The sequence below is a fragment of the Callithrix jacchus genome, chromosome 4 (genome assembly GCF_049354715.1).
Source record: "Callithrix jacchus isolate 240 chromosome 4, calJac240_pri, whole genome shotgun sequence".
Taxonomy (NCBI): Eukaryota; Metazoa; Chordata; class Mammalia; order Primates; family Cebidae; genus Callithrix; species Callithrix jacchus.
The window spans coordinates 175,828,984-175,852,472 of NC_133505.1; the positions used below are offsets into that span (position 1 = coordinate 175,828,984).

Below are 23,489 nucleotides of genomic sequence, written 5' to 3' on the forward strand. Positions count from 1 at the left end.
ATTCCAGACCTCACAGCTGCCCATGCACCACGTTCCAGACCACACAATTGCCCACGTGCCACTTTCCACACCACACAACTACCTACACGCCATGTTTCACAGCACACTACCCACATGCCACATTCCACACCACACAACTGCCCACGTGCCACTTTCCACACCACACAACTGCCCACACTCCACTTTCCACACCACACAACTACCTACACGCCATGTTTCACAGCACACTACCCACGTGCCACATTCCACACCACACAACTGCCCACACTCCACATTCCACACCACACAACTGCCCACACTCCACTTTCCACACCACACAACTACCTACACGCCATGTTTCACAGCACACTACCCACATGCCACATTCCACACCACACAACTGCCCACACTCCACATTCCACACCACACAACTGCCCACACTCCACTTTCCACACCACACAACTACCTACACGCCATGTTTCACAGCACACTACCCACATGCCACATTCCACACCACACAACTGCCCACACTCCACATTCCACACCACACAACTGCCCACACTCCACTTTCCACACCACACAACTACCTACACGCCATGTTTCACAGCACACTACCCACGTGCCACTTTCCACACCACACAACTACCTACACGCCATGTTTCACAGCACACTACCCACATGCCAGATTTCACAGTACACAACTACCCATGTACCATGTTCCCACCACACATCTGCCCATGTGCCATGTTCCCACCACACATCTGCCCATGTGCCATGTTTCACACTGCACAGCTACCCACATGCCATGTTTTGCACTGTACACCCTACATGCCATGCTCCAGTCCTCACAACTATTTACATGCCGTTTCACACCACACAACTACCCACATGCCACTTTCCACACTACAAACCACCTACGTGCCACACCAGACCATAAAACTACCCGTGTGCCACATTTCAGACTGCAGAGATAACCACATGCCACATTCCACACCACACAACTACCCACACTCCACATTCCACACCACACAACTGCCCACACTCCACATTCCACACCACACAACTACCCACACTCCACATTCCACACCACACAACTGCCCACACTCCACATTCCACACCACACAACTACCCACACTCCACATTCCACACCACACAACTACCCACACTCCACATTCCACACCACACAACTGCCCACACTCCACATTCCACACCACACAACTACCCACACTCCACATTCCACACCACACAAATAGCCACATTCCACAGGCCACACCACAAGGGATCTTTTTGTTTCTACATGAGAAATACAGCAGGACTGAAACAGATGTGAAAAGAAGTTATCTTTGCGTGTGAAACTAAAATGGATTTTTCTTGTCTGTGTTTTTCATATAGTTTCCCAGCACCTGTGTGCTTTTCATAAGAACGAAGCCCGGGGTTCGGCACCCGCTGCGCCCCTCACTCACCCACGGGGCAGCTCCTCTTGTTGCACATCTGGCGCTCCTGCACGTCCCCCACGCAGGCCTTCCCTCCGTGCTGAGGCTCCGGACTGTTGCAGACCCGCGTGCGCTCCCGGATGCCTCCAGCACAGGTGACGGTGCAGGCTGACCACGGGGACCAGGGGCTCCAACGGCCGTCGACTGTGGGGAGAGCCAACCAGGGGTAGCTCAGAGCAAGGCCCGGGGCGGAGAACGCCAGCTGGCTGAGCCAGGGAAGAGCAGGTGGGATCTGCTGTTCCCTGCGCAGCCGCACGAACTGGTTTCTCCCCAGGATGGCCGACTGAGGTGGAGATGGTCATCACACCACTAAGCCTGTTAAGATTTGGTGGATCTGGGGACTGCTGCAGATGACAGCACTTATAGCAGCTTTGCTGCCACGTCTTGGCCTCTAGAAGAAAAATCATAAAACCTCTTCTTTTTAATAAAATGATTTTTTTAATACAGAGGTCTCACTGTGTTGTCCAGGCTGCTCTCAAACTCCTGGCCTCAAGCAATCCTCCTGCCTCAGCCTCCCACAGCCTTGGTATCACAGGCACAGTGAGGCGCCGTGCTCAGCCCCCATCACCTTTTATCCCGAGAAGCTCAGAACTCCCCACCAAGGTGTCCCTCAGTCATGGAGGGTGGCTTCCACTCAGAAGCCTGCTGTGACACCGAACGTCACCATAAGCAGTTTCCAAGAGGCGTGGGCAGAGCTCAAAGCAGCCGCTGCACACGCTCTTCCTCCTGGCACGTTCACGCACGTCCCGAGCCAGGTCTTCTTGGGGAAGCCCTGACGCTATGGGCCAAGTGCTCTGTAACTCCGACCCTGGGGTGCCCAGACTCAGGGAAAGGTCACTCCAGGACACACGGTTCAGTGCATCTGCGGTGTCCCCTGTCCACACTCACTCCCCGTCCCCACTCACTCCCATCCACTCACCCCATTCACACTCACTCCCACCCACAATCACTCCCACCCACACTCACCCCATCCACGCTCACTCCTACCCACACTCATTCCCACCCACAATCACTCCCACCCACACTCACCCCATCCACGCTCACTCCTACCCACTCACTCCCATCCACACTCACCCCATCCACGCTCACTCCTACCCACACTCATTCCCACCCACAATCACTCACACCCACACTCACCCCATCCACGCTCACTCCTACCCACACTCACTCCCACCCACACTCACCCCATCCACGCTCACTCCTACCCACACTCACTTCCACCCACACTCACTCCCACCCACACTCACCCCATCCACACTCACTCCTACCCACACTCACTCCCACCCACACTCACCCCATCCACGCTCACTCCTACCCACACTCACTTCCACCCACACTCACTCCCACCCACGCTCACCCCATCCACGCTCACTCCTACCCACACTCACTCCCACCCACACTCACCCCATCTACACTCACTCCTACCCACACTCACTCCCACCCACACTCACCCCATCCACGCTCACTCCTACCCACACTCACTTCCACCCACACTCACTCCCACCCACACTCACCCCATCCATGCTCACTCCTACCCACACTCACTCCCACCCACACTCACCCCATCCATGCTCACTCCTACCCACACTCACTCCCACCCACACTCACCCCATCCACGCTCACTCCTACCCACAATCACTCCCACCCACACTCACCCCATCCACGCTCACTCCTACCCACACTCATTCCCACCCACAATCACTCACACCCACACTGACCCCATCCACGCTCACTCCTACCCACAATCACTCACACCCACACTCACCCCATCCACGCTCCTACCCACAATCACTCACACCCACACTCACCCCATCCACGCTCACTCCTACCCACAATCACTCACACCCACACTCACCCCATCCACGCTCACTCCTACCCACACTCACTCCCACCCACAATCACTCTCACCACACTCACCCCATCCACGCTCACTGATACCCCCAATCACTCCCACCCACACTCACCCCATCCACACTCACTCCATCCACGCTCACTCCTACCCCCAATCACTCACACCCACACTCACCCCATCCACGCTCACTCCTACCCACACTCACTCCCACCCACAATCACTCCCACCACACTCACCCCATCCACGCTCACTCCTACCCCCAATCACTCCCACCCACACTCACCCCATCCACGCTCACTCCATCCACGCTCACTCCTACCCCAATCACTCCCACCACACTCACCCCATCCATGCTCACTCCTACCCACACTCACTCCCACCCACAATCACTCCCACCCACACTCACCCCATCCACGCTCACTCCTACCCCAATCACTCCCACCACACTCACCCCATCCACGCTCACTCCTACCCACACTCACTCCCACCCACAATCACTCCCACCCACACTCACCCCATCCACGCTCACTCCTACCCCCAATCACTCACACCCACACTCACCCCATCCACGCTCACTCCTACCCACAGTCATTCACACCCACACTCACCCCATCCATGCTCACTCCTACCCACAATCACTCACACCCACAATCACTCACACTCACATTCACCCCTACCCACACTCATTTCCACCCACACTCACTCCCACCCACACCCACTCCCCATCCACACTCCTACCCACATTCACTCCCACCCACTCACTCCCCATCCACACTAACTCCCACCCACACTCACTCCCACCCATACTCCTATCACTCTCATCCACACTCACCCCACCCACACTCACCCCACCCACACCCACTCCCCATCCACACTAACTCCCACCCACTCACTCCCACCCACACTCACTCACTCCCACTCACTCCCGTTCACACTCACTCCCACCCAAACTCACTGCCATCCACACTCCAACTCACATTCAGTCCCATCCACACTCACTCCCATTCACACTCCGACTCAGACTCACTCCAACCCACACTCACCCCCATCCACACTATCACTCTCAACACTCACCCCACCCACACTCCCACCCACACTCACTCCCATCCACACTCACTCCCACCGACTCACACTCCCACCCACACTCACTCCCATCCACACTTCTATCACTCTCATCCACACTCACCCCACCCACACTCACCCCACCCACACTCACTCCCACCCACACTCACTCCCACCGACTCACACTCCCACCCACACTCACTCCCATCCACACTTCTATCACTCTCATCCACACTCACCCCACCCACACTCACCCCACCCACACTCACTCCCACCAACTCACACTCCCACCCACACTCACTCCCATCCACACTTCATCACTCTCATCCACACTCACCCCACCCACACTCACCCCACCCACACTCACTCCCACCCACACTCACCCCACCCACACTCACTCCCATCCACACTCCTATCACTCTCAACACTCACCCCACCCACACTCACTCCCACCCACACTCACTCCCATTTACACTCCTACTCAGACTCACTCCCACCCACACTCACTCCCATCCACACTCCTATCACTCTCATCCACACTCACCCCACCCACACTCACCCCACCCACACTCCACACTCCCACCCACACTCACTCCCATGACACAGCTGCAGTGCTGCCTCATTCGTCTTTTAGTCTGTCCTGAGCAGGGATGAAATGGGGTATCTCAGAGGAGGTTTGTGCTCAGCACAGATGAGCAGAATCAGTCACAAAGGATGGGTCCATAAGGGAGCCAGGCCCTGGGTGCAGCCTCCTGTGCTGCTTGGCTTGGGTGGGCTGGAAGAGGCCGTGGCCCCTGGATCCCGGCTCCAGCTGAGGCTGCTCACACTGAGCCACCTGCAAACCTGCCTACCCAGAGGCCCGCCTTCCCCACGCTTACCTGGGCATGGGACACCCTCGCAGGCTTTGGTCTCCCGGCCACTCCCTCTGCAGTTCCTGCCCCCCATCTGGGGCACTGGGGAGTTGCACAGACGGATACGTGTGACGTTGCCAACTCCACAGGTCACAGAGCATGAAGACCAAGGTGACCAGTGGCTCCAGCCGCCATCCTGCCGGACTAACACAAGAAGCACAGAGGATCAGGCTGCGCCACTCACAGGGGTGTGCACCCATCAGCCCGTGCCTTACCAACAGGAGCATCTCACAGCTGCCGAGGAGAGGGAAGGAGCCCCGGTACCAACAGCCGGGAGAAAAAGCCTCGCCTGGCCAGAATCCCCGCAAAAGCCGAGCACCTCCAGAGGCAGCTCTGTCCTTTGCAAAGGTCTGAGGTGACTGAGAGAAGCCCGGCTCCCCCCCACAGGCAAGCGGGCGTCACCCACCCGACACTCACTGCGGGTGTCGCACTTGCTCAGGCTGCAAGCCCGTGTCTGGATGGAGGGCCCCAAGCAGGTGTTGCTGGTGACGTCACAGGACCGTCCTCTCTGCTGGGTCCCAGAGCCACAGGTCACGGAGCACTCGGTCCACTCTGCCCACGGAGACCAGCCCTCCTCACTGTCCACTGCTGCCGGAGGAAGCAAACAGTGGCTCAGGCCCTGCCTGACAGATGTGCCACGGAACAGAGCAGGCACAGGGCAGCTAGCGTGGGCCACGGTTTGTGCGTTCAGGCGTCTGAGGAGCCAGTGCCTGGCTGGGCAGCTGGACACTCCTGTGGCTGGCCCGTGGCTCACTGTGACCCAAGTTCATGACCTGCACAGGCGCTCAGGGGCTGCCATTCCAGGGAAGAGCAAACACACATTTCTGGGTCTACTGGTGGGTGCTGAGGGGAGCTAAGCCCATGTGTCCGGGAAACTCTTTCAATCGATTTTATAAACAAGCTTGCCAAAGACAGCGCTTGATCTTGTCTACATGAAGTTGCATCAGTTATAAAGATTTAATGCATTTCCATTTAACCTCTGTCCGCTGATTTACACACTGTAGTGAAATATTCAGTTATTGGTGAAAGTTACAGCTCACTTATTTCCAAATAAAGTGAAACAGGCGAATCAAAAGGAGATTCCCTGTAGAGAAATTATCGGTAATTACAGCCCCTAAATGGGAGGAAAGACAGTAACTTAATGCCAGAAGTCACTCCCTGAGGAGCCAAACCCAATGAATGTGCCATGACTGAACGTTCTAGAGAGCAGGGGAAAAAGGAAAGAAAAGGTCAATGCTCAAGAAGGCCTTTTTCTGGTTGTGAGGCTTTTGATAACATACATTTTTGCAATCTACCCATCTGACAAAGGACTAATATCCAGAATCTACAGACAACTTAAACAAATTTACAAGAAAAAAACCACTCCATCAAAAAGTGAGCAAAGAATATGAACTTCTTTGAGTTTTCAAAAGAAGACATTTATGCAGCCAACAAACATGGAAAAAGCTCCTCATCACTGGTCATTAGAGAGATGCAAATCAAAACCACGTTGAGATACCATCTTACGCCAGTTAGAATGGCGATCATTAAAAAATCAGAAGATAACAGATGCTGGAGAGGATGTGAAGAAATAGGAACGTTTTTACACTGTTGGTGGGAGTGTAAATTAGTTCAATCATTGTGGAAGACAGTGTGGCGATTCCTCAAGGATCTAAAAATAGAAATTCCATTTGACCCAGCAATCCCATTACTGAGGATATACCCAAAGGCTTATAAATCATTCCATTATAAAGACGCATGCACACATATGTTTACTGTGGCACTGTTCACACTAGCAAAGACTTGGAACAAACCCAAATGTCCATCAGTGATAGACTGGATAAAGAAATGTGGCACATAAACACCATGGAATACTATGCAGCCATAAAAAAGAATGAGTTCATGTCCTTTGCAGGGACATGGATGAAACTGGAAACCATCATTCTCAGCAAACTGACACAAGAACAGAAAACCAAATACCTCATGTTCTCACTCATAAGTGGGTGTTGAACAATGAGAACACAGGGACGCAGGGAGGGGAGCATCACACACTGGGGCCAGAGGGTGGGGGGCCTCGGGGAGGAATAGCAAGGGATGGGTATATTGGAGAGCTATAGCATTAGGAGAAATTCCTAATGTAGATGCCGGGGCGATGGATGCAGCAAAGCACCACCACGGCACGTGTACACCTGTGTAACAAACCTGCCCGACCTGCACATGTGCCCCAGAACTTAAAGTATAATAAATAAATAATGAAAAATATAAACCATCTTCTTTGAGTCTAATGTGGGCCCTTTGAGCATCAAGTATATTTTCATGCTGTGCCAGGAGCGATCTGACTTTGTGAATATCTAACAGGTGTTTTCACAAATACCGAATTGTTGATTTTAATTGTAAGACTAACTGTTTAGGGGATGACATTTTTGCATTTTACCGGTAACAAATCTGAAGCGCAGAAAAATCCCATCTTATTCAAAATCAGAATGGCGGAGCATGAGCTCTGAGCCCTGCTTTCTCTGTCCAGGTGTCCCGAGGAGGACATGGCTCTGGGGCCAGAGGGAAATTCTGGGAATGTTTGGGAGATGGTGACTACTTTCATTTGGGAGAAGCGCTGCCTGATCTTAGTGCAGCATCGACTCAGGGTGTGGACCCAAAGCACCTTCCCAATGGCATGGCACTGGGGAGCTACTGATGGTTCAGGAGCTCTGGGTGCGGTCAGCAGAGCCAACCCGGGAAGGGAACTCAGCGCAGAGGTGGGAGGCAGCACAGACCTGAGGGCAGCGCTGGGGCCACCCCAGACTCTGAAAATGCACTGAGGTTTCAGGGTGGCTAGGGACCCCCAGGGTGTCCCTGTGTGGTTCCCCTCTGTCTCCGTTTCTGTTCCTTGGAACACATTTCTGTCACTTAGTGCATAGTCCTTGGGTAAGAATCATTGGTTTTTGTTTGTCTGATTTTGTATTGTTCTTTTCCACGAGTGTGAGTCTAGGGATCACTCGTGGTGGCAACTCGGTCACAGATTTGGGTGTGTTCTCTGACTCTCAGCTGGGGCTCCATCGGGGCCTGCTCTGGGCTCTCCTGTGTGACATCTGGGCTCAGCTTCTCGTCTGAGAAGCGGCAGGACAGGCCTTCCCTCCCCTGGGTTCCCAGGGCTTCCACATTCATTTCTGGCCACGAGTCAGTCCACAGTGGATCACCAGTGGCTGGGGTGGCCCATTGATTCCCTCACCTGTCCTCACGGGGCTAATCCTCACTCTTGTCCTCCAAAACTAACCAACTAATAATTAAACACATAAGCATGGAACTCCTAAAAATGCAGATGCGCTCGCGGGCTGGTGATACTCACCGTGGAGGCAGGAGGGGCAGCATTCACCTTCAATGAATGACGGGCTGGCACAGGTCGCAGGCGGGCAGGTGATTTGGTGGCAGATGGTTTTAAATTTCTACAAGTAAAGAACATGCATGGAACTCTCATTTGAGAGCAGGGGACACTGGCGCAGGGCTGAGACTGGAAGGGTGGATGGGACGGCTGAAAGTCTTCCATCCCGTGGACCGTACATTAGAAACAGAGGTGTGGACATAACGGCGTCTTGTTCTCCCATTAGTGCTCAGAGCCTAATAAGAGCCGGGCCCCAGATGGCTCCTTGCATCCCTTCTGTTCCTTTCTCCCTTCACTGAGCAGCAAAGGTGCAACAGGGAGTGCCACGTTTCCTGGAGGAGGGAAGAAAGGACGGGCAGCGGGAGCTCCTGTGACCTGAGGCTGAGGCCACGTCAGCAGAAGCAGAGTCACATTAACTATGGAGAGAAACTGAATTGTCTGTAACACTTTGGGCAGTGACTTCTATTTCCCCAAATGTTTCTGCTGAGCCTCAGGGCTCCACCGGAGCCACACCTGGCTTCCCATTCCTCCTGTTTGTAACTGACTGGTGGACGCTGGCCGGGTCACTCCCTCACTCTGGGATCTGGTTCTTTGTGTGCAAAGAACAGGTTGATTCAAGTCATAGTTACGGTTCTGGCCCTTCCATGGCTCTCACCCTCGGATCTCCTCACAGAGCGTAACACCTTTTACACCTCGGCATTGAACGCTGGCATTTCCCGGCGGGCCAGCTGCGCCAAGTGTCCAGCGGGGCCTCTTCCGCCACGAGCCACGCTCTGGGGCCTCACCTTGCAGGTACACGAGGTGCAGCTGTCCACCACCCATGTCTCGTTTTCCGCAAAGAACCGGCCATCCTGCCAACAAGCTGACATGTTCCTCGTCTTAGGAGGGCCACCAATGAGCTCCCAGAGAAACTGGTTATCATTCGACTGGAAAATGAAGTGGAACATTTAAGCACAGACGGTAACACAACACATTTCGTCATCACGCTTGAGGATGAAAATAAAGTTCCTTCTTCATTAAAATCCTCTGAAGTCAAGCGGGACTTGACCTGACTCATCCCTGGGAGGACGATCCAGAAGCTGCCCTCCTTCATCACGCAGCATTCGCACCCTGTGCCACAGCTTAGCACTGCGTGGGCTTCTGGGACGCCCCATCCTCCTGCCTTCCAGGGGAGAGGAAATTGCGTGGATCACAGCACGCCTTGGCCAGTGGGAGCGGCACTGGGGCTCCTTTAGCTGGGGACACAAGGTGGGACTGCTGGGGGGGGGAATGAGGTCCCCAGGCAGCAGCCACAGGACTGGCAGGGACACAGCCAGACTCCCGGCCTTGCCGCCCTCCCTGCCCCCGGCTCCAACTCCTGGCATCATTTACTTCGTGTCCTCTGGGTGCGAGGTACAGTCAGCATTCCTGCAGCCTGGTTAGCCATGGGGATATCGCAGGCCACTGTGGCCCTGAGCACCTCGTCACGTTCAGTCCCTTTCTCTAAACTGCAAGCTGCCCATCCTGAACTCCCGCAGGCATCCCTCTCTCTTCTCCGACACGCTGGGCTACTCAAACCCACTTCACGAATGTCAGCCTCACAGGAACTGTGCATCTCTCCTTAAATGAAAGACTTTTCCTCTGCAGGGGTGTGTGTGTGTGTGTGTGTGTGTGTGTGTTTGTGTGTGTGTACACTCACATGTGTATGTTTACTGAAAAGGTAAATTTTGGCTCACGCCCATAATCCCAGCACTTTTGGAGGCCAAGGCAGGCAGATCACGAGGTCAGGAGATTGAGACCACCCTGGCCAACATTGGGAAACCCCATCTCTATTAAAAATACAAAAATTAGCTGGGTGTGCTGGTGGGCAGCTCTAATCCCAGCTCCTTGAGAGGCTGAGGCAGGAGAATCGCTTGAACAATTGGGAGTTGGAAGTTGCAGTGAGCTGAGATCGTGTCACTGCACTCAAGCCTGGTGACTGAGAGAGACTCCCTCTCAAAAATAAAAAAAGAAAGACTTTATTTTGGAGCCTGTGCCCAGGACAGTTTTCCTTGAGAATACTGCCCGAAGGACCCAACTTCCCTCTCAGAACGCTGAGTACTGAGCAAGGATCCCGAGGAGCCCAGCATCAACCTTCCCTGTGAACTGTGGGTTCTTACATGCAGCATGAGGCACTGCCAGGCCAGGGAGTGTTGAGACCCGCTGAGAGGGGCCAGTGGCGGCGCTGCCCGTGCCCTGTGACCCCCGGTGGTCCCCAGGAGGACACCTACCACTCTCTTGAGGTTCTCGCTGAGCTGGTTCACAAGGACGTGGAGCCCGGACAGCTCCTGGACCATGTTTCCCAGCTCCTCGCAGGAGTGCTCGCACACCTCCGGCCTCCTCTCCGAGCTGGGGCCCACGTACTCAGTGGTGACATGAGGGCCAAGGTGCAGCGTCTCCGTGTTCTCGCTGATGGCATTAATCTCAGCTGAGGGGAAGGAAGCACAGAAGGACGGTGAGCATCATGGGGGACTGGGCCAGAAGCAGGGGCCGGGACCACAGGGAGGACCACAGTGGGGGACCACAGGGAGGCTCACAGGGAGGATCACAGGAGGGACCACAAGGAGGACCACAGGGGGGGACCACAGGGAGGCTCAGAGGGAGGAACACAGGGGCGGCCACAGGGAGGAACACAGGGAGGCCCACAGAGAGGACCACAGTGGGGACCACAGAGAGGACCACAGGGGGGATCTTAGGGAGGACCACAGAGAGGAACACAGGGAGGAACACCGGGAGGCCCACAGAGAGGACCACAGGGGGGACCACAGAGAGGACCACAGGGAGGATCTTAGGGAGGATCACAGGGGGACCACAGGGAGGACCACCTGCCCTGGCTCCCAGAGAGGCCTCGTGCTGGGTGACACCAGGAAGAGCAAGGACAGAAGACAGCAGTGTATGCTGACACACACACACACACACAGACACACACACAGTGTTTGCCTAGAGTTGTAAGTCGTGTTTGTCACAGTGGGTTCGTTTTACTCACTAAGCATTATGACAACTGACCTAACATGCCATTGACGACCTCGGCTCTAGTTTAACTGACCCCGTGTCAAATTATGTACTTAAAAGTGTGACTAGGAACACTGCTGAGGGTGTATTTTCTTTTATACAAACAGTATGTGCATATACGATTTGCTTATAAAAACCGTAGTTGCCTCCATTAGTGAAAATACACACACGCACATGCGCACACACACACACGTGCACGCGCGCACACACACACACACACACACACACATGTATCAGACTGAGAAACATTATTGCAAAATAAAACTACCCAGAAGCTGAGGCCCTGGCACTCGGAGTGCTGGGCCAAGGTAACTCCGCCTGTGCAGCAAGTTACCCCTCAGGGAACAGGCACGGCCAGCGTCATGCTGGGGTGAGAGTCAGAGCTGGGATGCGGGCTGGACTTACAGCGCCTTTCTCCCTGCACTGATGAGCAAATGTCTCCTCGTTCTCTTTCCTCACAGGACGGGCACCATGATGAGGACAGGCAAAGTATGACTGGAGAGTGGGCTACGCACCCCAGATCTGAGGTAGGAGGTGCGGTCACAGAGTCATTGTGCATCAGAGGTACCAAATTCCACGTATTCCTGATGTGCAGATCCACACAACTACAATTTACACGTGTCATCATCTGGAACTGAGATGGCGTGGCCTCCATGCGCACACAGCCACCATGTAGCAGACGCCAGCCCGCCGTGAGGCTGTCAGACCCAGGCAGCCCTGCTCCCTGCTCACCGGGAGCTGAACGCAGCAGCCACACAGAACCCCCCGTGGGCACCAGCCTTCGTTTTTGTAAAACGAGGAAAGTGAAAGTGCCCACCTCACATAGTCACCCTGAAGATTAAATCATGTACGGCGTTTAATGAACCTGTCACAGTGACCTTCATAATTAAATACTCAGTACTGGAAAGTATGCTTGGAAACATAATTCACAATTGTAACTTTTAGAAAAGGTGACGTCATCTGTCAGTGATTTGAGAAGCACAGATTCCCGTAATACGACGGAGTCAACCACTGTGGACCTGTAAGGAAAGTCCCGTCGGTCAAGTCCGACGAATCTGTGCTGTTTCCTCAGGCAGGCGATCGTCACACGTTAACACGCTGGAGCCGATGCCTGTATCTGAAGTCATGTTAAAGAACCAGCTATTTATTTTCAGTCTTGTATAACAAAATATTTTTGGATTATTAAAATCTACTCAAAATTAATTGTTTAATCAATTTATTTTTTCAAATATCAACATGTCTCAGTTGACCAGCTAACTCACTCAGACAATAGTGGTAGGTAAACCAAATATTTTACTTAAATTTTTACAAGCATGCACGCATGCACACACACACACACACACACACACACACACAGAGACATGTCACAACAGAAAGCCATCCAAGACAGTAAACAATGAAATCAATTTTTAAAAACACACCTACCTCCCTGGCCATGCTGACAACCCTTCTTGCTTAGAATATCTTCCACGGAGTTTTCAAAAACCAGGTGAACATTCTGAAGCAAACCCTGTAAATATATACAAGGTGAAAAATAGAGCAACAGATAAACATCCAATGTCTGATGCCAAGCTAGCTGACATTCTAAAAACACAAATTGGAATCTTCAGGTAGTGAGACTGTGTCCTTCTATGTAGCAGGTTTGTAACGTCTTTATAATCAGCTTTTCTATATACTACTTTTGAAATTTTGTTTTTAAGCATGACACAAGAAATGGAAGTGGAATGCAAGAAATCTACAAACTAGAAGAAGGAAATGTTGCATCAATAAGAGTGAGGATGGCCCTTGGAGGAGCGTGGCCCGCTGCATCTCTGGGCAGTTCCCAGGGACAGTGAAGGCCATGCTTTCCATGCAAGTCACTCATGATCAGTGAGCTCCTGCGTTTGGCCAAGAGGCTCACGGAGGCCCACTGGTCCACTCAGAGACAGACCTTGGCCTATAGAAGCGCCTTCCAGCTGGGCGCAGTGGCTCAAGCCTGTAATCCCAGCACTTTGGGAGGCCAAAGTGGGTAGATCACGAGGTCAAGAGATTGAGACCATCCTGGTCAACATGGTGAAACCCCGTCTCTACTAAAAATACAAAAAAATAGCTGGGCATGGTGGCGCGTGCCTGTAATCCCAGCTACTCAGGAGGCTGAGGCAGGAGAATTGCCTGAACCCAGGAGGCGGAGGTTGCGGTGAGCCGAGATCGCGCCATTGCACTCCAGCCTGGGTAACAAGAGCGAAACTCCATCTCAAAAAAAAAAAAAAAAAAAGAAGCACCTTCCACAGCTGAGTCACAGTGGGGCTGGGCCAATCCTGTACCGTGTGGAACTCCCTGACGCCCACGAGAGATTAACTCAACAGCAATCGACACATCTCTAGGCCTTTGACTCAAATTACTGAGTTTAACCTTGTATTTCTTTCTTTCCAAGACCTCGACGTTCAGGAGAGAGCAATGTGATTCTAAACGCTTGCGATTTAGGGAAGATTCATTTCCAAACATGTTTGCACTAAAATGGACATGAGACTATTCCCTCATGAATCAGTCGCCCTGTCCCCTGGAATAGGACCCTTGCTACTTTGCTCTCCCATCATTTTGCCACTAAAGCAAATATTTAGAAGTGGTTTCAGTTGTGATCTCAAGAGTCTGAGGTTGCTGGAAACATTCGAATGGGGCTGATTCCTTGATCATCATGTGTGAATGTGTGAATGTGCCATGTGCTTCTCCAAGCCCTCAGTCTCAGCTGATGATTATCAGCCCAGTCAGGAAAGCACACCCGGGCAACTCTCTCTGATTAATCATGGCTTAGAAAGGGGAGCGTCGTTGTGTCTGTGTGTGTGCTGTGTGTGTTGTCTGCATGTGGGGGTGAGTGTATGTGTGAAAGTATGTATGTGCTTGCAATTGCAGGTGGCTCTGCGTGCGTGGTGCATGCACGGGTGCCTGTGTGTGTACGCATGTGTGCTGGAGCTATGTGTATGCATGCGTTCACATGTGGTGGTTGTGTATGTGTGTACGGGCATGTGTGTGTGCATGTGTATATGTGCATGCACATGTGTTGTTCTGTGTCTGCATCTATATGATGTTTGTGTGTTTGTATGTGTGTGATGTGAATGAATGCAAGTGTATGTATGGTGTTTATGTGTATATGTATGTGCGTGTGTGACTGTACAGTGCTTATGTGTGCATGCGTGTACACATGTGTGTAGTGTGTGCACCTATTTGTGCGTGCATATGTATAAGTGCCTATATGTGGTGTTTGTGTGCACATGTGAATGTGTGAGTGTGTTCACATGTATGTGTGTGTGGTGTGTGCCTGTGGTATGTGCACACATGAGTGAATGTGAGTGTATGTATGGTGTTTATGTGTGTGTATGTGTGCCCATGTCAGGTGTTTGTGTGCACATGGGTGTGGCTGTGTGTGGTGTGTATTGTGTACGTGTTGTATGCACACACACGTGTGGATGTGAGTGTATGCATGGTGTTTGTGTGTAAATATGTGTGCATGTGTTCCCGTGTGTGCGTGCATGGCTGTGTGTGGTGTGCATGTGTGCACATGACTGTGTGCCTGGTGTTTATGCAGGTGTATGTGTGTGCCCATCCATGGTGTTTGTGTGTAAATATGTGTGCATGTGTTCCCATGTGTGCGTGCATGGCTGTGTGTGGGTGCATGTGTGCACATGACTGTGTGCCTGGTGTTTAGGCAGGTGTATGTGTGTGCCCATCCATGGTGTTTGTGTGTAAATATGTGTGCATGTGTTCCCATGTGTGCGTGCATGGCTGTGTGTGGTGTGCATGTGTGCACATGACTGTATGCCTGCTGTTTATGCAGGTGTATGTGTGTGCCCATCTATGGTGTTTGTGTGTAAATATGTGTGCATGTGTTCCCATGTGTGCGTGCATGGCTGTGTGTGGGTGCATGTGTGCACATGACTGTGTGCCTGGTGTTTAGGCAGGTGTATGTGTGTGCCCATCTATGGTGTTTGTGTGTAAATATGTGTGCATGTGTTCCCATGTGTGCGTGCATGGCTGTGTGTGGGGTGCATGTGTGCACATGACTGTGTGCCTGGTGTTTAGGCAGGTGTATGTGTGTGCCCATCCATGGTGTTTGTGTGTAAATATGTGTGCATGTGTTCCCATGTGTGCGTGCATGGCTGTGTGTGGGTGCATGTGTGCACATGACTGTGTGCCTGGTGTTTAGGCAGGTGTATGTGTGTGCCCATCTATGGTGTTTGTGTGTAAATATGTGTGCATGTGTTCTCATGTGTGCGTGCATGGCTGTGTGTGGTGTGCATGTGTGCACATTACTGTATGCCTGCTGTTTATGCAGGTGTATGTGTGTGCCCATCTATGGTGTTTGTGTGTAAATATGTGTGCATATGTTCCCGTGTGTGCGTGCATGGCTGTGTGTGGGTGCATGTGTGCACATGACTGTGTGCCTGGTGTTTAGGCAGGTGTATGTGTGTGCCCATATATGGTGTTTGTGTGTACATGCGCATGCCTATGTGAGGGTGTGCTCACATGTATGTGGTGTGATGTGTATATGTGTGTGGTGTACATACACATGAGTGTGTGCATATGCAGTGTTTGTGTATATCTTTGAACGTGTGTGTCCGTGTGTGTTCACATGTGTTGTGTGCTGTGTGTGCATGTGTGCACATGCCCGTGGCTGTGTGTGGTGTGCATGTGTGAATGTGCCGTGTGCTTCTCCAAGGCCAGGCTTTGCCTGCTCAAGCCCAACATTGCATCACCAGCTGCGCTCACGGGTCAGTTCCCAGCAAAGCTCTCTCCTCCCTCCCAGCGGCTGCCTCCCCACAGGGCGTACCCTGAAGTGACTGTCTCTGGCAGCGCCTTTGGCCACATACATCCGGCTCTTTTCTGCCTGCAGGTGCTCGTAGAAGGGCTCATCCAGTGTGAAACTGTCTATGAGGTCACAGCCCACGTGCAGGCTGTAGGTCTCTCCAGCCACCTGCACGGTGACGTTCTTCCACTGGGAGTCAGCCAGGCCCACGTCCTCCAGGGAGACCACATGCCGGGTGCCATCCACCCAATAGATGAGGTCCAGCGTGTCCGCAGGGCCGTTGGAGACGATCTCGAACTGCCTCTGGGACAGCCCAGGGCCCTCCAGAGCCAGCAGCGTGCCCCGGGACCTCCCGTCCTGCTTCAGCTGGGCGCTGAGGAAGAAGCCGTCCTTCTGCCGCATGAGCTTGGTGATCCTGCCGAGGTCCTCGGCGCTCACAGGCGGGATATAGTCGAAGCGCACGAAGCGGTAAGCCGGCACGCCGGGCTCGGGCCCTCGGAACTGCTTGGCGCCGATGGTCTTGCGGTTGATGTTGCTGACAGTGAAGAGGTCGAAGGACATCTCTTTGTCCTGGTGACCAGCTGCAAAGGAACCGCAGGAGAGAAGGGTGACGTAGGGAAGAGGGCAAGGCTCACTCCAGCCAGGGTGACAAACCAGAGCCTGGCCTGTGAGGAAATGAATGAGGCCACCCATATTCCGCAGTGTCTCCCCCTTTGACGGCAAGGCCTCCGTGCAGGTCCGTGGGTCAGATTCTGTCCCTGGCTGTCAAGGAGCGTGTGCCAGGAGGTAAATCGGTGGAGCCAGGCAGTGCCCTGCCTGCCTATTCCACGGGCCTTTGCACAGCACGCCCTTCTTGGCCAGGGAAGCCATGCCCCGACTGACATTCTGGCGCACGTCCCAGGTCTTGACTTTGAGCCAGCGCTCGGTCTGGCTCTCGCATCTGAGATCTGAGGCTGAAAAGCAGCCTTCCTCTCTACCAGTCAATGGCTCCAGAAAACATTCAATAAATGAATAAACTAGGAAAGGCATGGATCTTCAGCCTTCCTACTGACAGAGGGTCAGAAAGCAGCCAAATCGGATGTTGCTTTCTTGAGATCAACTGCCTTAACCCACTTATGTCAGCGTCTTGTTATTTCTTAAAAACGAATTCTCCAACTCATAATGCACCCTGTGGGTGAGGATCCGAAACCGTGATGGGTCTCAAGAGGATAACAAATGCTTTTCAGTCACCACCTAAACTGTTGGCGAGAAAGTGGTCAGACCTCACCAAAATCCTAACAGTTCAGACAATTCAAAGTAATAACTGGGTGGAAAGTTTAAACAAAGCCTTCCTTTCCATCTAATGTCTGGCAAATTACAACAGTGTAATACAGTGTTGCTGATAGAAACGGGCATTACCACGATCCACGTAGCTATTTGGCAATAATTTAAAAAATTAAAAGCTGGGCCTGGCGCAGTGGCTCACGCCTATAATCCCAGCACTTTGGGAGGCCGAGGCGGGTGGATCACGAGGTCAAGAGATCGAGACCATCCTAGTCAACATGGTGAAACCCTGTCTCTACTAAAAAAATACAAAAATTAGCTGGGCATGGTGGTGCGTGCCTGTAATCCCAGCTACTTGGGAGGCTGAGGCAGGAGAATTGCCTGAACCCAGGAGGCGGAGGTTGCGGTGAGCCGAGATCGCGCCATTGTACTCCAGCCTGGGTAACAAGAGCGAAACTCCGTCTCAAAAAAAAAAAAATATTAAAAGCTTTGATTCAGCAATTCCTATTTTGTAACCTACCCAAAGGATAAAATCACACTTGTTTTGTGCCATCATTTGTGCTAATGAAAATAAGCCAATCTAAGTGGGAACTGGTTGAAAAATATGAGGCTTTCTCTGAGATGAAATATTACGCAGTCATTAAAAACCATATTGTAGAAAGGTAAACATGGGAAAATACTTAAAGGAGGAAGGAAGTGGGGTAAAAGAAGTCACCCAGCACCAAATACTTGCAGTGCTGTGAACATCGTGTACAGAAATGAGGTGAACTGCGCACAGAAAAATACCGCGGCCTTAGGTGGAATGGTGTTTTTCTCTGACACCTGAATTTTCCAAAGATAAATTATCTCATGTGATACTGCCTCAAAAGAAAGTTACCCGTGCAGACACTCACCTTGCGTGCTGGGCCACACCCACAAAGCCAGCAGGACCAGCCCCCAGACCATCCTGCCTCCTGCAGTTTGCCTTCTGGGAATACAAGAAACCCTTGTTAGTGACCGGCCCACAGCAGTTATCCTGCCTGTGAGAGACCCTGGCCGCGGTGCCTCACAGGACCATTGAAAAACAGTTTGCATCTAAAACTCAGCACCAACTGGATTCGTGGGAAGCTCAGAGCTAAGGAGAGATTTGCTTTTCAAGCAGGATTCTTCTAACTGAAACTAAGACGTGTTGGGCTAGCACCTGCTGGCAAGCACCGCACTCATCAGGTTTGAAATATTCCTGTAGTTTCATCTTCTCGGTGGCCTGGGAGGCAAGCGGTGCTCTAATCGTCCTCATTTTACAGATGGCAAGAGGAAGAGGGCAAGCTCAGCGCGTGCCTGGAGTCATTCTGCTCATAGGACGCGTGGCCAAGACTTAAATCTAGAAAGTTTGAATTTAGAAAAATATCCAGCCTGACAAAAATAATCTGTGAAAGCATTTTGTGTAAATATCCAGGAAAAAATCGGTTATGCATAACCTAATTAAATAAATATCAACTGCATGAAAAGTTAGAAATAAACTTAATTTGGTGAATTATACTCACAAAAACACTGAACACGTAACTAAGCCATCGTTTTGACCCTGGCTGTTCAGTTTCCTGCAGGCCTGTTTTTCCATTCTTGGGGATTGTAAGTTGGCACAGCTCAGGGGAGGCTGGACCCGAAGTCAGGAGGCCTGGCCTGAAGCCCGGCTGCAGATTAACCCCGTGGGTCTAAGTTTCTCCTTTCCCGACCGTGACCGGGCGTGTGGGTCCCACAGCTCCCCAAGCCCCTTCCAGCAACCAGTCACACCCTGCTCTAGGATGGAGCTAAGACGGAGACCCCCCATTCTTCCCATATTTAGAATATCAAAGGCCATTAACTTCTCATTGTCAATCCAAGGACTTTCCAGAAACAGCATTTGGTAACTGGAAAAGCTCACCTTCCAGCAAAGACGAGCATTCCCCAGAAGGAGAGAAATGCCAGGCAGCCCCTCCAGACCCTCCCCCACACATCTGCTCCCCCCAGTGCTGTCCCTGGGGTCCTTAGTGATTGGGGCACCCATCCCGGTTCCAGAAGCATCACCGGCCCACGGCGGCTGCCAGCACCAGGCCAAGGAATGCTGAGTACCAGCTGCGCCACTTAAGGCAACTGTCTTAACTTCTCGGTCCCGGTTTCCTCATCTATAGAATAAAGCCCATAGTCATGTAAAACGTCCACCTCATCAGGTGGTTATGAGATGAGTTCAGCAAACAAATCTTTGCCCGGGGCTGACTCAGCCCAGCAAGCCACAGGCACAGGTTACCAGAGAAGAGCACACCTCTGGGTCTGGGACGCTTTCTGCTCTGACTACCGGAGGCAGCCACAGTCACAACAGTGGTGCTGATAGGGCCTTTCTGTGGAGCTGTCCTGAGGGTTTGATGACAGGGTGAGCACTCGGCCGTGAACTTGCGGGCAGTGAGCAGCACAGATAACAGGGGTTGGAATCAGCAGGGCAGGCACCGCCTTGGCAGGCTCTTCCCACCTCTCCGGCTCTGGCCGGACTGGCATCGCGCATCCGCCCACCCTGCTGGGCACATCCCGGGCCCTACGACACCTGTGTGGGGCTGGCTCTGCAGAGACCAGCCAAGACTGGTAAATTCGAAAGTTCTGGACACCCAGTTTCATAAGGACAGTTCAGGAAAAGTAAATCAAACTCCTTGGACAAAACCAGATCCTACTGTGTCTGCCTTGAGGTGGATTCTTACAACAGCAGGAGCCTAGGAAAGCCTCCCCACTGCCGACGGTCAAAGGACTGCGAGGCTCCCATCCAGCAGGAAGGACCAGCGGCCAAGCTACCTGGCCTCAGTGCTTCCAGCGACAGGGGCGGCGATGGAACCAGGGAGGAGCTGCCCGGTGCCCTGCCCGGCCTCTGCACGCCACACACCCACGTTCACGCTCGTGATTTCCCAAAAGAAAGATTTCAGTGCCCCCTGCAGCAGAATGTAGCTTGAATTTGCAAAGGTCTTTTCACATGAACAATGGAAGTGAAAGATAACTTTGCAGAGAGCTAATTGTTTATGAGCTGCCCCCCACCAAGGGCAGGCTAGTGAAACACAGGCTCCCGGGGACTCGGCCCCCGTCGGGGCAGCCAGAACCACTTTGCCTAAGTGGCAGCTCGCTTTTCATTTGCACCCTGCCGCAGAACTGTTAAAAGCCCCGGCCATAGACTCACCACAAACGCTCTAGTTACTATTCAAAACCGCTTTTCAGCTGCTTACGGCGTGTACAGCAGCGTCTGATCTGGGGTCACTTTTCAGATACCGGGGGGTTGTTTCTAACGCCCCGCTCACAGCCCCTCCTCTGCAGCGGAGCCTTCTCATTCTGAACACCGCAGAGCACTCACCTGGGTTCCCAGGCAGGTACATGCATGACAACGGCAGCAGCCACCGCCCCCCAGGGGGAAGGGGCGGCCGGGGGGGGGGGGAGCGCCCGGGGGAAAGGCTTAGGAGGGGCCGCGCGCCTGCGACCTTTAGGGTCCCGGACACACCACGCACCCTAACTCCAGAATCTCGGTGGCCCTTTGTCCTTCTCTCCTTCTCAGGATTTGTTAAAACTAGAGGCCGAGGAAACGGTGGAGTGAACCTGAGAAACAGTCTCACCTGGTCTGCCGAGGAGACGCGGGGACGGCCACTCCAGCGCTGCAGCCCCGGTGGGCAGGGCCGGCTGTGCCGCGCTGGACTCTCCCGCGGACGTGGCCGCGCGGCTCCCGGGCCGCCCGCTTTATACGCGGCGTGTCCCGCGCGGCGCTGTCAATCACACCCGCGGGGAAGCGCGCGCGATTCATGCCCTCGGAGGGATGACGTCGCGCCCCTTCTGATCTCACCATTTGCTCCCGGTACCTGCTGCGGGGGTCCAAGCCCGGCCCCCGCGAGCCCGACGCCGCCTCCTCCTCCGCCTGCGCCCCGGCCCCGGCCAGACGGGCCTGGGAGGAGCCAGACACAGGGAGGGGAGGCAGGGACTCACTTTTCCTGTCTTCTCTTAGGAAATAAGATGCTATAAATAACGCGGGCGAGACTGGCCACAGCTCCTCATCTTGCTCCAGAGGAAGAAACGCAAGTTCTGTGCCTTCAATATGTTTCCAGTTACTCAGGTGATGCTGGTCCTTCCACACACGAGTGGCCCTCGGTAGCACAGGAAATACGTCGGGGGTCTAAGGAGTCTGTGTATTAATGAAGTCCTTCCTTGTGGCCGATAATCAGGTTAAATTTAAAGTTGAAGGAAGTTGCCGGCGTTGATCCCAGTCAGTCAGAGGACGGAAAGCTGTACAGCAGCTTCGGCGAAACTGATTTTAACCCCCATCCTCTTTCATCTGCTCAGTGAGGAGCCCCAGAAGGACGTCTCCCAGTGGACGTGCGAACCCGGCCAAGTCCTCGGTGCCCAGGTTCAGGGACCTCCTCCAGAGGGACAGCCTGATGTGTAGGACCCCGGAGAGCCACAGGCAGGGGCAGCACTGACCTTGCCTCACACACCTCATGCATCTCCCAAAATCAGGGTGCTCTCTGCACAGGGGTGCGGGGTGCTGCTTCTCAGAGGTCAGGATGGACGATGAATGGGAGGATGCAGCTTCTCCGAGGTCAGGATGGACAGTGGAAAGGGGAACTGCTGCTCTAAGGCTGGGGTGGATGGTGGATGGGGGAGCTGAGTCTCCCAGGTAAGGGTGGATGTTACATAGGGGAGGACTCGCTTCTCCCAGATAAGTGTGGATGGTGGATGTGGGGGGTGGCTTCTTCCAGGTAAGGGTGGATGGTGGATGGGGGAGCTGAGTCTCCCAGGTGAGGGTGGACGTTGGATGGGGGAGGATTCGCTTCTCCCGGGTAAGTGTGGATGGTGGATGGGGGGTGGCTTCTTCCAGGTAAGGTTGGATGGTGGATGGGGGAGTCACTTCTCCCACGTAAGGGTGGATGGTGGATGGGGGATGGGGGAGTCACTTCTCTCAGGTAAGGGTGGATGGTGGATTGGGGGGGTCACTTCTCCCAGGTAAGGGTGGATGGTGGATGGGGGGGTCACTTCTCTCAGGTAAGGGTGGATGGTGGAGGGGGGAGGAGCCACTTCTCCTAGGTAAGGGTGGATGGTTGATGGGTGGGCTTCACTTGTCCCAGGTAAGGGTGGATGGTGAATGGGTGGGCTCCACTTCTCCCAGGTAAGGCTGTAAGGGTGGATGGTGTACGGGGAGCTGCTGCTTCTCCTAGGCTAGGGTAGATGGTAAGTGGGGGAAGTGCTGTTTCTCCCAGGCCAGGGTTAATGATGGACATGGAAGTCAGAGTGAAAGGTGGATGGCAGAGGGGCTGATTCTCCCAGGTCAGGGTTAATGGTGGACAGGGGTTGGGCTGCTCTTCCCAGGTCAGGGTGGGCCTTGGATGGGGAGGTTCTTCTCCCGCCAGCTGGGGTGGATGGTGAGTGGGGGAGGGGCCGCTTCTCCCAGGTCATGGTGGGCCTTGGATGGGGAGGTTCTTCTCCCCCCAGCTGGGGTGGGTGGTGAGTGGAGGAAGGGCTGCTTTGCCAGAGCCCCCTGCATGTGCTTCCTGAGGGCACCTGCCTGTCAGGTTCCTTCTCATTTGTGTGGAGTTGTTAGCCCAGCCATGGACCCCCCCCGCGTCTTAGTTAGAGAACATGAGAGTGAATTTTTGTGGACACAGCCCTTATCCCCGTGTCTGTGGCAGGGTGCATCTCTCAGGCCTCCTGTCATTACCCCACAGGGCTCCAGTGCTGCAGAGAGTGGCTGGCACCACAGAGAGCCAGCCTCACTTCCCGGCCTCTGTCTTCA

General features: G+C 53.4%; 1 protein-coding gene across 2 annotated transcripts in view; it reads right to left on the bottom strand.

Annotated features, from left to right (window-relative positions):
• Window positions 1-21,419, bottom strand: part of THBS2 (thrombospondin 2) — a 42,783-nt gene extending 21,364 nt beyond the window's left edge. Inside the window, exons 1-10 of one of the 2 annotated variants that reach the window (XM_035297220.3) lie at window positions 21,325-21,419; window positions 18,619-18,692; window positions 16,487-17,043; window positions 13,108-13,192; window positions 10,902-11,098; window positions 9,438-9,578; window positions 8,620-8,716; window positions 5,715-5,882; window positions 5,265-5,441; window positions 1,443-1,616 (exon numbers count right to left, since the gene is read on the bottom strand). In XM_035297220.3, coding sequence (XP_035153111.3) covers window positions 1,443-1,616; window positions 5,265-5,441; window positions 5,715-5,882; window positions 8,620-8,716; window positions 9,438-9,578; window positions 10,902-11,098; window positions 13,108-13,192; window positions 16,487-17,043; window positions 18,619-18,670 — 1,648 coding nt within the window. In that variant the 5' untranslated portion in view covers window positions 18,671-18,692; window positions 21,325-21,419. Of the gene's footprint in view, window positions 1-1,442; window positions 1,617-5,264; window positions 5,442-5,714; window positions 5,886-8,619; window positions 8,717-9,437; window positions 9,579-10,901; window positions 11,099-13,107; window positions 13,193-16,486; window positions 17,044-18,618; window positions 18,693-21,324 lie in introns of both variants that reach the window. The other variant, XM_035297219.3, reaches the window with a different exon arrangement.
• Between the last annotated feature and the right edge of the window lie 2,070 nt (window positions 21,420-23,489).